The 15,037-nt window shown below is 37.8% G+C and overlaps 2 protein-coding genes and 1 non-coding gene across 8 annotated transcripts in view; 2 read left to right on the top strand and 1 right to left on the bottom strand.

Annotated features, from left to right (window-relative positions):
• Nucleotides 1-4,152: 4,152 nt before the first annotated feature.
• LOC145465610 (uncharacterized) lies at nucleotides 4,153-13,600 on the bottom strand. Of its 6 annotated transcripts, XR_014041656.1 has the most exons (5): nucleotides 13,517-13,598; nucleotides 13,280-13,404; nucleotides 10,166-10,308; nucleotides 5,843-5,936; nucleotides 4,154-4,826 (listed from the first exon to the last, which is right to left on the bottom strand). XR_014041656.1 is itself a non-coding variant. In XM_081449388.1 (4 exons), the coding sequence occupies exon 1, from the start codon at nucleotides 7,697-7,699 to the stop codon at nucleotides 7,343-7,345; it is 357 nt and encodes a 118-aa protein (XP_081305514.1). In that variant the 5' UTR covers nucleotides 7,700-7,739; the 3' UTR covers nucleotides 4,154-4,826; nucleotides 5,843-5,936; nucleotides 6,741-6,814; nucleotides 7,171-7,342. The 6 variants fall into 6 exon arrangements, 3 of the variants coding, with proteins under 3 accessions (XP_081305514.1, XP_081305513.1, XP_081305515.1); XR_014041655.1 differs by having other exon boundaries at nucleotides 4,153-4,826; nucleotides 10,166-13,404; nucleotides 13,517-13,600; XM_081449388.1 differs by lacking the exons at nucleotides 10,166-10,308; nucleotides 13,280-13,404; nucleotides 13,517-13,598 and adding exons at nucleotides 6,741-6,814; nucleotides 7,171-7,739.
• Nucleotides 13,601-13,836: 236 nt separating this feature from the next.
• On the top strand, nucleotides 13,837-13,922 carry Trnay-gua (transfer RNA tyrosine (anticodon GUA)). The gene is given in 2 exon segments: nucleotides 13,837-13,873; nucleotides 13,887-13,922. It is a non-coding gene; the product is annotated as a tRNA-Tyr (tRNA).
• Nucleotides 13,923-14,302: 380 nt separating this feature from the next.
• The window catches only part of LOC145465603 (importin-4-like), a 30,298-nt gene continuing 29,563 nt past the window's right edge, over nucleotides 14,303-15,037 (top strand). The window contains exons 1-2 of the mRNA XM_081449380.1: nucleotides 14,303-14,415; nucleotides 14,508-14,594. Coding sequence (XP_081305506.1) covers nucleotides 14,353-14,415; nucleotides 14,508-14,594 — 150 coding nt within the window. The 5' untranslated portion in view covers nucleotides 14,303-14,352. The remainder of the gene's footprint in view (nucleotides 14,416-14,507; nucleotides 14,595-15,037) is intronic.

Here is a 15,037-nt window from a genome sequence, read left to right as displayed (position 1 = left end):
GCGACTAGTCCCACGAATTCAAACCAGTTTGAATGTTTGGGACAAGTCCCTGCGACAGTTAACTGAAGTGTTCGTGGGACAAGTCCCTGTGACCAGTCCCTTTCGTGTAAACTCTTCAGGGCACTAGTTGCAGGGAGTAGTCACAGGGACTAGTGCCCTCGTGTGTGCCAACCTGAAACAATTAGTCCACCTACCTAATTTCCAGGCTTTTTGGATTTCTATTTTTTCGGTCTGAAATAAATTTCGGATCAAAAAGATTTTGTGCACTCGGCAGTTTAAACAACAAAACTACTGGAGATGAGAATCTTTCTTCTAAAGCGCTTACTAAGGATTGTGTTTCAGTTACAAATCACTTAGGAGAATAGATTACTAGCACTTTTGTTTTCAGAAGATTTTTAAAAGACTGCTTAGGATTTAATCTCGGCACTTTGTCCCTCTTCGTATGATAACACAACTCAGGAGAATATGCATGAAACCTCTTTTCTGATTATGTGAAATTCAACTGATCAACAGATCATACTATTACTGTACTATTATGGTACTCCTTTGTTGTTGAACAAGTATTTTTTTGTGCTTAAGGACCTTGACATTCCAAACGCGATTTCCATTTGAGAAAGAGTTAAAGACATTAAAAATATTTTCAGAACTCTGGCTCGTACAGTAAACAGAAACACGGTCGTTCAACATCGATATTTCAGTTACCTTGCTTCCTCCTTCAAACTTGAACTTTTCAGTTAGGCAAGCTGCTGTCACATTTAAGCCGGTTAAAACTATTCATTCAATTTTGATATACACCCCTGACAGTTCCTTTGTTTTGTTTTACTTACAACCTTTGCCAGCTCGCAAAGAATTGAATGAGGTTACAAACAGTCAACAAGGGCGTTCAGAAAAAGGAAATAAGGAAAAAGGAACCAAATTTCCGTGCTGTAATCGAACCTGTGGCCGTCTTGAATGAGAAGCGTTAATGATCTCCACTACACCACGCGGTACACACTTAAAATTCGTCACAAATAGTTAATGAAGTATGTAGGGTATGTCCGGGGGTAGTCCCAGAAAAGTTAGGTGGGGGAGCGCGGCGCACTTCCCAAAACTCTTACCCTATTTATGACCAAAGTCTGCGATTTTTGCTACCCTAGTTATAACCAGGCCAAAAATATGCTTATTTTCCTCTGAGATTGCAAGATTGTTATGCATATTTTTCCGTTCAAGTTGAGATAGAACTGCTTACAATCCATATCTTAGAATATGCTCTTTTCACCTTCGTATGAGTTTAGTTTGAAGTTACCTTTTCGTCTTTTTTTCCAGTCGCTTTTTTTGTTCTTGAGCTTTGAAATTTTTGAAAACAGTAGAATACTTATCATAAATTCTTCAGAAACAGCAATTAAAGAAAAATAAGCTTTAAGAAACAGTTAGTCCCGCGATGAATGTGACGTGCCAAAATATTCATCGATAATTATGCAGTTCTAAGACAGCATTGGCACTCACAACCCCCTCGTTCACTTCAGGGAGAGGCAAATCAGTATTAGTTACTGTTATACACGATTTTTGCACAGCGCAGAAATATTGCTGAAGAAAGCTCACCCTGCCAAATTTGCAAGTTTTTCAAATAGAACAGACAATCAGGGAACAAACTCCTCCTTGCTGAGTTTTCCCTCAATATAAATGCTGCAAGCTTGGTTTCGTGAAGTCACATTTGTGGCGCCTTTAATTTAAGATAACTAAAGCTATTCCTTGCAGTTTTCAATGCATTGGCTAGTTAGTTTAAGGTGGCTCCATAGGGTAATCATTTATGGCCTAACCCTTGCGCGCGCAAGTGTTATGTTTTGAATGCTGTTTTTGCATTCGCTTTCACACCCAGTCCTTTCAAACTTATTTCATGTAACAACGAATGATTAAATAGAAAATAATAATAAAATAATGATAGGCAATAATTGCTGTAATGACTGAATGCGGACAAGTAGTTGTTTTGTATATTTCAGATTGGCCGCCTTTTTCAGTGAAAAAGAGTACTCAAGGTTTGGGGGAACTGATGATGAACTCAAGACGGATTGACCATACACGGAGGATGATATCTGAAAGTTACCAGCTGATACGTTAACAAGTCTACCGCATGTACAAGTGACAGGTAAGACATCATTTACTTCAAAGACAAATGTTTGACTGTTTAGCTAAATGTAAGTCACGACACGATGTGTAAAATTACCTACAGAAAGAACGAAACTCGAGAGTAGAGAAAAAAAACAGATGAGTTTAGTGTTTTCCCGCAACGTAAAGTTGTTTGGATGTAAGCTACATGTAACACGAAACTGTGGTCTGTTTTTTTTTTTTAAATTGGGGGGAGTTGCTCCATACAATAGCAAACTAAAATTTAACCTTTTTTCCACAAGGTGAAAAAAAAAATGTATTGGGTTTTAGAGTCGAATGTACTTTTACTTTTCAAGTTTCATTGGCTCAGTGTGAGAGAAAACAAAATTACAATTTCTTTTTCTGTTCTTGATCTAGTGGAAAACACATTTCTTTCAAATATTCGTTGAAACATGGTTGCCATGGAGTCGTGGAGTCACGTGATTAAACAATAGATACACCAAAATGTTCCCCGATAATTTTGAGGAATATTAAAATTTGGCCAGTTAGCGTAAATGCACAGTTAAAATTTCGTCAAAATAAAACATGCTTATTTTTTCGTAATAATGAAAGAACTAATCACCATAAAATACGACCAATTTTGAAAACTTTACATGGACTTTAAACTTCAGGATAATTAAAGGCATAGGCTTATTAGAGCCCAGGACATCTTTTCTTCCGATTTATTCTCAGGATCACAGTCGCCCACTGTCTCTCGGAACCTGCAGTTACTTCAGTGGTTCTTAAAAAAACGTCATAACAATGCCGCTAGCCGTAAAAAAATTATTAAAGGTTGTGTTTACCGAGGGCGAATGAAAAACAATCGAGGTTTCAGAAAGGTAATGTCTTACTGGTGTTTCTCAAGCTTGGTCTCACAGGTCTCGTGTGTACCACTAGTCTTAGCTCTTTATCCTTAATAGCGATACTCGATTTAATTGTATAGAAGTGTTTTGTAAACGTTCCTGATTATTGTTTCACTTTCTGGTCGCATTGATGGGCAATATTTCTGTAACTGAAGGCCGAGAAATTGTTTTCTTTTATTTCAGGCTGGACGCGTTTTCAGTCAAGAAGAACAGTTAAGGTTTGGGTGAACTGTTAATGATCTCATTTTGGATTCGATCATACACCACGTATGTCTTAAAGTTACCAGTCGATACGTTAATATATCTCCCGTGACAGTGACAGGCTAGATATCGCTTACTTCCGAGATATATATGTTTTTGTTTTTAATCGTAATGTGCAGTAAAAAGTAAACACTTCAGAGGAATTGAATTTGAAAATACTACTTTCCTACCGTATTAAAGGCCATATGAGGTTATAAGAACAAAGCAGAAATGACGGATGGATAGAAATGGGAAAGATTTAAGATTCTGTAGATACGCCATTCCTTCAACAGGTAAAGTAGGGTTTCATTTGAGATGTTGAGATAACTCAACTCCAAGGCTCGTCAAAAGGTAAAGTAGGGTTTCATTTGAGATGTCGAGATAACTCAACTCCAAGGCTCGTCAACAGGTAAAGAAGGGTTTCATTTGAGATGTCGAGATAACTCAACTCCAAGGCTCGTCAACAGGTAAAGAAGGGTTTCATTTGAGATGTCGAGATAACTCAACTCCAAGGCTCGTCAACAGGTAAAGAAGGGTTGCATTTGAGATTATAGCGGCGGGAATCTGGCGAAGAGCTACGGAATTTGTTTTATTTAACTCTGATAACGAGTGCATTGTTGTTTATTGTACGCGAAAGATATGTACACTGAAAATGTTTTAACTTTTATTGATTTTTGATTGTTGTAGCATTACAAAATAAAGTTCTTTTATAACTTTACAAACTTTTGTCAGTTTACTGAAAACTATGCTTGCAAGACTCTTTTTCGGAAGCCTTACAAATGACGACTCACAGAAAAGAAAATTTTCAATCTTGGAAGGACGGCAAAAATTAATGTGGATTATAACTTTACAAACTTGTGTCAATTTACTGAAAACTATGCTTGCAAGACTCTTTTGCAGAAGCCCTACAAATGACAACTCAGTACCCAGTAGTTAAATGGTGGTGGCGGGGAGGTGGCGGTGTTCCACATCAGTTTTTGCTGTCCTTCCAAGGTTGAAAATTTTTCTTTGACCACTTCTTAAAACTGGTCATTTTCACGGGATCTGAAAGAGAAAGCGCGCCAGTGAACTTTATACACGCAAAGGTTTCTCACCAAAAGACTTAGACTTAGTTTTTGCCGTCCTTCCAAGGTTGAAAAGTTTTCTCTGACCACTTCTTAAAACTGGTCATTTTCATGGGATCTGAAAGAGAGAGCGCGCCAGTGAACTTTATACACGCAAAGGTTTCTCACCAAAAGACTTAGACTTAGTTTTTGCCGTCCTTCCAAGGTTGAAAATTTTTCTCTGACCACTTCTTAAAACTGGTCATTTTCATGGGATCTGAAAGAGAGAGCGCGCTAGTGAACTTTATTCATAGAAAAGTCTCTCGCCAAAAGACTTTAAAAATTTTACTCAAGAGAATGATACCAAGAACGCATGCGTAAATACAAAGTAATACCGCAAGGATAAGAACTCAAAAAGTCTTGCTATAAAGTGTAAAAAAATGCTAGTTAGTGGTGGATGGTGGGGAGGTGGTGGTGGTCCACATCAACCTTTACTTTCCTTCCAAGTTTGACTTTTATCTTTGGCCTTTCGCCAAATCGGTCATTTCCAAGGAATCTGAAAAAGAAGACAATTCGAAATTTTAACCCACAAATATTTCTCCCCAAAACACTCATTATTTAGCTCTTATTAACCGAGCAGGATGTCTGTATGGGAGAAATCTTGACCGAGGTCGTGAGTACAGACCGAACGCAGGTCAAGATTCTCCCATACAGTCCGACTTAGCTCGGTTAATAAGATGTTTATTACATGGCAAAGAAGAAAACTTTAATTCGTTTAATGCAACTGGTTTGCTGACATTTTGCTTGCAAACGGAAATGAGCTTAACTTAAACCTGCCGAAATTTGCGTCCTCTTTACGTCCTCCTTTACTCAGGCTTTTTGGCAATTCCATAAATGAATGAGAAGAAAATAAAAGAAAACGGTGAACATTTTTGTGTTTTAGTTTGCCACTTTTTCAACGCAAAATGAAACCGGCCTAGATGCCGGTCTAGATGGGAAAATCTAGACCGCGGTCAATATCGATTTCAGCCAATCAAATTCGTGAATTCGGTAGTTCCCAGTCCTTGTGAGACAAAGCCATATAATAAACAAGAATATTATTCCAAAAGCTCACCATTGTAACAACTTAGACTTGTACGATACGTTCGAATTGTGCAAAGACGTTAATTTAGCGGAAATAAGAAAACAGCGCGAGTAATAAGAAGCATTTCTGTTACATGCGCGCGCAGTTTTGCACGGTTCAAAACCTATCGTAGCGAAATTTGCTTGCATGTCTATTGAAGTCTTTGCACTGAAAATATTTACGATCAAATTTACCGTGAAATGCTTCAGGCAGTTAAAATCTTTTTATACTGTAATTAAACGTCCTTTAATCCTTGTTCGTATTTATGTTGTTGATATTTACTGATCTGAATGAATCTCATAAAAAAGCAAGTAGTTGCGTGGTTTACCCTTGTGAATGAATGAAGTTAAACTCTCTCATGACACAGAAACTTGACTTAATTACAAGTGCTGAAATGAACGCAGTAACATTACTTAATCCATAGTAAACATGTAAACAATGCGACTTACTCAAGTTTGTCCATCGCGTTTACAGAAAAATCCATCAATGTGCATGTTTTCGGAAGCCATCATCTTAAACTTTAAAGCCCCTCGCTGTTGATCCCTAAACGTAAAAAAAAGAAAACAACTGTCAGCTTTCCATTCAAATTAAAATAAAAGGGCAAGAATGCACGCAAATAAGATACAAATTGTGGCGTTCGCTGTCTGCGGTAAACACCTATTATTATTATTAGTTTTTTTTTTTTTTTTTTTTTTTTTTGCACAACAGCAATCAAACTGACTGCGTGCAGCAAAATAACATTAAAATAAACATTTCCAATACGCAAATAACCAATTCCACCCTCTGCTACTTTCTTTTTTCAGGATAAAATTCGTTTAATTTTCCATTGAAAATAATGACAAAGTTATAATTCCTTACACGTCCCGAGTTTAACAAACTCCAAAGCTGAGGTCAAAATTTAACGTGTCCAGATAAGCAAGATCTTTCGACGAACGATCGCGAGATAAACTTTCGCCCAAAAAATTAATGACTACAAAAGTAACATAAATGTGTTAGTTGCTTGCGTGGCTGCAGCTGACCACAGTGCGCGCCGTTAAACCTGGTATGCATTGATAATTAATTTTCCACCAACATTAGTGTCGAAGCCGGGTGGCGCAGTGGTTTGGTGCGCGCTACTCACTACGACAAGTGAGGAAATAACGGAGACGTAAGTTCGAGTCCCGGGTCTGGCGAATAGAAGGTATTTTTTTCTTTTTACACACTCAAATAAATTGATCAGACCTAGCCTTTGTGAACATTTTTTTTGAGGTTATTTATACTGTAGAATCCAACCGCTTACGTCGAATGAAAAAGGGCAAAAAAATCATTCTGGCAATGTAAACTTTATGTTCAACCAATACGACCAACCTTAAACGCCAACATGGTTTCAACTGGCTTATCATGTTCCTGTTGTCCGACACTCTCTTCTCTACAACATGTGGCTGGGAAATAAGGATGCGGGAGAAATAATGAGCGCAAACGGAGAAAATACTCTCAATAGGATAGCGCCTATTTGTGTTTCTATGATAACACTACGATCCTGAAATTTGTTTGTCAACGATGAAAACTGTTTCCGTTTCTTAAATGTAAAAACTAGGCGAAGCTTGGAAGTTTGTTTCAGGCCGGTAAACATTGGTGAGAGCATGTTAAAACTGCTTATATATGGTTACGATCCAAAACAGAGCATTTAAACTCGAAATTAAAAAGCAATTGAAAACAACAATGACCAAATTGAGTACCGACAATAATTACAACTAAACCAAATACGGATGAAGGAACACATGTACGTATAGCCGACCTGTTTTTAGTCATGCCAAGGTTTTTTCAGTTACTGCGCCAGGGTTGAGGCGTTCCACCCGTGACAGGAGCACCATCAGCGAATGGGAGTAGTCCTGTATGGACTCCTTTTCCTTCTGCCACCACTCGGAGAACTTCCTCATGGCCTGTGTGGAGGTAAGCCCCTCACCAAATCAGCTACGTAGTACCTGGAATACGGCTTCTGGGGTGTTTTTCTCCTCATCTGGCCAGAGTCGCAACTCCTCCTTGGCAGCTCCCTCCGAGTGGTATAGGAGGAAATCCACAGCATCTGCCTCGGACTGGGAACTGATGGCTCGCTTAGCGTCCAGTATCCAATCCTCAATCAGATGATCGTCTCTGACTCCTGTAAACTTCCGAAGTTTACGTTCTCTGGGTACCTTAACAGTGACCTGTCCTGGAGAAGATCCTGATCCTCCGGTTGCTGATGAGGGTCCACTGTCTCCGTTCAGCTGGACTTCCAGCACTGCCAATGTCTCAGTGAGGGTTTTGAGTTGCTCAGCAGTGGTCATCCTTGTAGTTTGCCCGTTCCCGTTTTAACTCTACGTGAAAAACTCGACGTAGTTACGACAGATACGAGTGTACGATTTACGAGTTTATTGACAAAAATAGCGGAGACAATAACAACAGGGACAAAATAAACAGGAACGAGTAGCACTGAAATACAATAAACAAACTAAAATCAGCCTGATGCTAATAAAGAGTAAAACTAAACAAAATAAGCCCCTCTATTTTCCTCGGTCCCCACCCCCCACCCTGTCAAGTCTCCTGTTTTGCGCTGGCGTCCAGTTCTCTCGCGTTTCTATCTGTGCGTTTAATGATCGTATCAAAATATGAGAAAAAAGAGGGCTGTGAGCAGTCTAACAAACCTAAAAACATAGGCACGCAAGGCGTGCAAGAGTTATTTTTTTTTGTTTCTGAAGTGTTGGAGATAGGAGCATTCATGGAGCTGTTTACAGTACTGATTTCGTTAATTTGACAAGTTTTTTCGGTTGCGATATACAGCAAGAAAGAAACTGGGAATTTATGATCTACATGCGATGTTACATCGGTCATGGTAAGATAGCTAGATAATAAGCCATAAAATGTTTGACTGAACAAACTAGAGTAATCTGACAAGTCTCCAGATTAATGTAGATACCATCTTATTTTCTAACAGGCAATTTGATTCGTTCTTTGATACAACCCACACTGTGATTGGTGTGACACACGCCCATGCATAACTCTCTCACTCACCGATCACATAGCCCTTCCAACCCCCAAGAGGAATTTTTGCTCAAAAATACTCAAGTTAATTAAGAGACCTTTTCGCATTTTATACGAGACGTAAGTTTACCCTTTTTACACAACACAACACTACTTTACCGAAAATAGAAAGAAAGAGAAAAAACCTCTCTAACACTTTGAAAGTCTGATTTAATTAAATTGCACTTTAACTTGGTGCTGCGCAGTCTTCAAAGAACATTTGAGCAGTTTTCATACTTTTTACCTTTAAAGATATCGGACTGAAACGAATGTCATCAAATAAAACTATTAAACTGCTACTGCTACGTAAAAACCGTCCAGAAATGAAAGCTTCTTTTTTGTTTAATATCCTGGAAACAATAGCTGATAACTTGTCAGCTCTAATTGAATTTACTCCATTTGTAACTAAAGATAGCAAACATCTCATGGGAAAGAGTGGTGACGATTCGTCAGCTCTAATTGAATTTACTCCCTTGTGAAAAACAAGCGTGTCAAATTACCCTTTGTAACTAGAAAATAAAAATATCTCGTTGTATTTGCATGCAACAAGGACAAAACAATCGTTACCTGCACTTACTATTGTAAACGTTAGAACTGTTTCAAATCTAAATAGTCTCGTCTCCTCTGAAACATGTCCTAAGAACTAGAAGCGACGATTCGTGACCTCTAATTGAATTTACTCCCTCTGAAAAACAAAAGTATCAAGTTACCTTTGTAACTAAAAATGAAAATATCTCGTTCATTTGCATACTACTAACCCACGAACTGTTTCAAACCTCAAGACTCATCTCGTTCATAACTAAAATCCTCAGCCTAACCCACAGAAAATGTCGAAGTAAAACCCTATATACGAATACTTCCTCCTCTTTTATAGAAGAATAAATATGGCCATTCTGAACTGTATCGGGATCAAATCTTCTCACATACCATTTACCTTTACAACAAGAAATTTGGTTGGCTGTTTATAGTAGATACAATCTGATTGGTGTGACATACATACATCTCTCACTCACTCACTCATCCATTGACCCGTCCATAACATACCCGATGCGCCGACTAAGAGGTATTTTTTTTTTACAAAAAAATAACTCAGTGAATCAAACATTTATAAGTATATAAGCAAAGTAAAACAAACCATTTAGATTCGACTTAACAGACAAAGATTGTCGCGCTGAAAGCAGAGGGTGCTTGTTTTTGACCAAAACGTAACATTCACGTTATTAACCTACTTAAAAAAAGACTTTTCAAACAAAAGAACACTGAAGGAGAAATGTCTTCATTTAACTGATACCAGACTGAACCTTGTCAGATTTTAATTACTAGTGCAAAAAATGCAAATTTGTGTAACTCGCAATGTTCATGTTCATACACACTAATTCAGTAATTGGCTTTGTATAAACACGGTCAATCAACAATAACAAAGCGAAAAGACAAATTTTTCCCTGAATTTTTTCGTGTTCATTGACATTTTTATTACACTTCAGTGGCTGTAAGTTAAGTCTTCAGTCATGGTTTTAACCTTTAAGTATATAGGCCAAATGGATCAGTAAATTGTCGATTGTGATTGCAGTGTGGTGGGCTTCAATGACTGGCCACCTGAACTTCAAAATTGAAAAAATATATACATTCCAGGTGTCCTAGTCATAGCTAGACTGTATATTGTATTGCTAGATGATACAGTTCTTTCATTTAAAAGTCTTGTCCATTTTTGATAAAATATGAAGCCCAAATACCTGAAATATGTTTAAACAGCGCTCAAAACCCAGTCAAATGTCTCTCGAGTGTTTTCAGCAATGTCCTTTGATGATGTCATCAGACATCCAAACCACATCCCACTATGTTTGGTCATGGCCGCAGAAATTACAACTTAAAACGCCTGTAGAAATGCGGGGATGTTATCAATCAAGACAATTTTTTTGTCGAAGTAATTGGGAAAACTAGTAGACTTCATTAAAGGAAAAATATTGGGGGTTAGCGACACTTTAAATGTTTGAGATTTTAATATCTTGTATTAGCACGTATTCTTAAAAAAGGGAAATAAACCAGAGATTTTCTAAATGTTTATGATATAGAATTGCTTCAAATATTCCTGAAGACTCTGTGGCAGCAACTTTAACCACAGATTAATCAAATTAGACTTAAAGGAGACTCTGCCAGTGATTTAAAGATTCCTCGCACAGTTAAAAAAGTAGACCAACATATACCTGTATTATCAAGTGGAAAACCTAATAAGACTCATAGGCAATGAGAAGAGCTACTAAATGTCACAAGGAAACCTCCCAAACACTATATAAATATTGCTGCAAACTTGGTGGTGCCTAATAGAAACTGAAAGTTAACCAGCCAGCCAAACCTTTTTAAAAAAAGGATTACTTCTTACTTAGACTGTTTATCTTACCATTACCAATTCAAGATTGTGGGTACATCGTAAATAATAAATTTGGCTTTTGTTGTAAAAACATAACAGACTTGTTGGATTAACCACAGGGAAGTCTGGAACTATATAGCTTATTTATACTAATGTAATAAAACAAAATGAATTAACTGTGTGCCTGAGTGTGTCTTTCTTTAGTTGTTCTGGAAGGGATTTGTGGTAGAGTTTCTCCTTGTGATTTTCAAATACAACTGCTTTATACCTGTCGGAAACTGGATGTGACATAAACTTCTCAAATTTCAAGTATTAACTATTAACTCTCCCTGGGAGAGAGACAACACTCTTTCCTCTTTTGTTAACATTCAAAATTTGAAGAGCAAAACTCCCTTCTGGAGAGATAACAGTTATACCTGAAACTAGAGATTTAGCACCAGTGTTCCCGGTGGATTAACCTAACCAATACTGAGGGGGGTGTAAGCAGTGGTGGATCTAGCCCCCCCCCCCCCCCCCACCTTATTTTGGGTAAAAAAAGAAGAAATCACAGAGGGAAGAAAAGCTGGCAGAGCAAGCAAAACAAAACTGGGGCCCCCTCTTAGCTCAAGGTCTGGATCCACCACTGGTAAGGGTTTGCGGTGATGCAGTTTTGCGTTATTTTTGTGGTTAGTTTGGTACAAACTTTTATTTTAATGCTGCATTGCAGTTTTTTTACACTTTTCTATGTGGTTTTACCGTTTTTGGACCCCCTTACGACCCCCTCACTGAGATATCACAGTGCCTATTAAATACAAAGGTTTTTGCGCCAGGTTAGGACCACACGGAAAAAGTAGATCTTTGGAAGGGCTATTGGAATCCACAAAGAAAAATTGGGGTAGCCATGCATCTTTTCGAGATAATTAGCCTTGAATCTCAACAAAAATGCTGACATCAGCATTTTTCTGAAAAAAGAAGGAAAGGATATTTCTTCACCGATTTCCTTAGAACTCGCCTTTACATACAGAAAAGCAAACATGTGTAGATATCATAAAACTGCATGGTAAATGGCACCATAAAAAACATTTTTGGTATGTTTTTAATAATAAAATTGTTGCAACAGCACTTTTAGCATCTCTGACAGCCTTCCTCTGGTTCAGTTAAGATACAGTCTAAATACCTTTTGCTCACAACCAGAAACTAATGACATGTTGAATAGGCTTGCCACTTCAATTTCATAACATAAAATATAGGGCTAACCACATGCTTTTTAAAGTTATTGATCGTTTTTGAAAACTTTTACGGTGCCCATCACATTTTTTCCTGTCACCTCCCCAGTAAGTAAAACAATTGCATATTTCGCACTTGTTCTGCGTGTGCACTACGCCATCTGCAGATACATGTTTACAGTTGGATTTCAGTATAATTTTCGACAGTGAGTGGTTAGCGATATGCTCCTATTCTAGCATTCCTGGTTTAGTACAGATTCATTTAACTTGATTTGGTCACAGTAGGAAAATTTTGTTTTCATTTTAGTTGTGTACTCAGTAGGGTAGTTGATTGCGTCAATGTCACAAAAGTAGGCACCGTCCTTAAAGTGGCTGAACACAGTTTTTGACACCTGTGTTTCATTCACCTTGTTCCCTCAGTTGTCAAAAATGGCAGCAAGCAAGTTAATAACACAAACTTTGGTTTTTTGATGGTTAAGCTGATATAAGTGCCATTGCCATGGCAACATGAATAAACATAAACAGGCCTTTAAAATCGGTTTTGTTTATTTGCAGAAAATCTAGTCCTTAGATTTTCTTCATAATTTGCATGCAACAAGCTTGTGACGATTCTCACAAGTTAACACCATTTTGCGAATAATTTAACATAGATCTTTAATTATCCCTTGTTGAAGGTTCACTGGAATATCTAGAATTTCCTTTGTTAAAGTTCAATTATTTTCAATACTCCAGTTACTTATTTCCTAAAGTATTTTCGTGCCAAATTTCGTGAAATTCTAATGAGTGGTTCTCGAGAAATAGGCATATTTTCTAGAGTGCAATTTTTCCTTCAATCGCAATTTTTTGACTTATTACGCATGTACTGTATTTAACTGGGTTCTTTCGGTAAGAAAGAAAAAGCTGAGAATTGCTGGGTTCTTTGCATCGTTACCTTTTCTAACATACCTTTGTAATAAAAGACTGAAGCCATCAATACACTGCGTTCAATTATAGAGAAAAATAGCACAGATACTGCGGGTGTTGAGCAAATAAAATGATCGCTCATGTTTGTTTTCTGCAATCCTTGTGCAATCCTTGCATCAGCAAAAGTGCGCGCGAAAACTGTGTTCGGTCACACCTCAATTCATCAAAAAGACCTAAAAAAGAAAGATCATAACTCTTGCACGCCTTGTGAGCCTATGTCTACTACACGAACAACTTCCTTCCCCTGTGGGAAAGCTCGACAGCAATATAAGCTGAATAATATTATTGACTTACATTTCAACTACACTTACCTGTCGAATGCCTGTTCGTGTCTGCTGTCCAAGCTGTTTAATTTCATTGGGAACTTCCTTCTAGATTCCCGCAGAGTCAAGCTATCACAATTTTCACGTGGCAAGTTTAGGAACCCATATCGTCTCTGACGTGGAGAAGAAACAAGAAAAAAATCGTTTATTAATGCAAAAAGATAACTTCACTATTAGTTAGAACATTAAATGTCGTAATTTAGGAAGATTTAGAATAGAACTAACCTGTTTTTCAAAGATAAAATATTTCGAGTTTTCGCGGTTGAGGAAAACACACAAGCCAAATTTCAACCCCACAATGCATGGAGAACTGAGTATGACGAACTGGTTCCCAGTCTGCTTCGTTTGATGAAATTTCTCTCTATCGATGATTGGTAATTTTGAGGCGGCCAATTTTTTTGATTCTCTTCAATTTGCTTGCACAATCATTTTAAACCACTGCCATTGTTCAGAACATAGAAGAGGGCCGTCCAGTTTGCTTCGCTTGGCATTTCCGTTCTATTATTACAATATTTATAAAACTTTTCACCCTCCGGATATCTCTTCCTTCGATAGCTCAGTTGGTAGAGCGGAGGACTGTAGAGTGTGTGAAGTCATCCTTAGGTCGCTGGTTCGAATCCGGCTCGAAGGAAATTTTTTTCCTTGCCTCAGCAATTTTCTACTTTATTCCTCTTGTCTTTCAGTCAGAGATAAATGAAAGCTGAGTCTTAAGAGCAAAATGGTCCTTATTCTGTAATGCAAATTTGTTTTTCTTCGATTTTATACCATGTATAAAGTGATCGATCTAATTTCTAGCAATTTAATAGCCTTTAAACATCTTACAAATTCCTCAATTGGCTAAACGAACGACTTACCTCTATTCTTTATTTCTTCACATTTTCTCTTTCCGATGTGTTGGGTCCCACAAATTTTGCAGAAAAAAACATTGCATAGTCGCACTCATCGCGTGCGTCATAGCGTGCAAATTGCCTTTCGCGCGAGGGGCGCGATTCTATCTGAAGTGTATCGCGGGCGTACACGTTCCCAAACCACTGGGAGAGGACTGGGAGAGCAGGGAGAACATGGCGGAGCTAGAGGAAATTCTCCAAAAACTACTCGTTCCTGACAATACAGTGATACAGCAGGTAAACGACAAGTCTTACTGTACATCCATCACTTGCTTTATTATTTCTGGCATCGTAAGTAGGTGTGATTTAGACGCATTTTATGCACACAGGCTACCGCTCAACTGCGCGAGGCGTTCAAGAACCCTGCTATTGTGCCAGCTCTTGTAACTGTGCTTGGCTCTTCTCAAAATCCTCAGGTAAGATTATCAGTTGTGGTCAATCTCCCTTGCCTATAAATAGAACCGTTTGAGTTTTGTCTCCGGTTTTGCTTAGTATATATGATTTGTGAGCGAAGCGTTAATTATTGTTTATCGCCATGTCATTAAAAACTTAATATAACCAACATGAGCATATATATAACTTAAGAATAAGTAGCCTTATATTAAGCTTAAAAGCTTTATTAAAAGGTCAAGTATTGAAAAAGTCAACAGGTTAAAAAATGATTTATCTGCTACAAGGCTTACAGTAAAATGTATAACTGAATTATAAACTCAAAAACTTTTTTAAGGCACGTGTTACACGTTGCGTTGATGTGGTTTTAATGCTCACTAATGCGCCTGAGGCATATTTTCCACATTAGGACACGGTAAGAAATATTGGCAAGCTGTAGCTAAGGGAGAGGCAGGATTTATGTTTGATT

Source organism: Orbicella franksi, chromosome 13 (assembly GCF_964199315.1).
Source record: "Orbicella franksi chromosome 13, jaOrbFran1.1, whole genome shotgun sequence".
In the NCBI taxonomy this organism is placed as follows: domain Eukaryota; kingdom Metazoa; phylum Cnidaria; class Anthozoa; order Scleractinia; family Merulinidae; genus Orbicella; species Orbicella franksi.
This window is presented reverse-complemented; position numbering and strand designations above follow the sequence as displayed.

Bases quoted from the DNA above. Each gene is read 5' to 3' on its own strand.
- LOC145465610 (XM_081449387.1), bottom strand. From the start codon at position 7,699: ATGACCACTGCTGAGCAACTCAAAACCCTCACTGAGACATTGGCAGTG.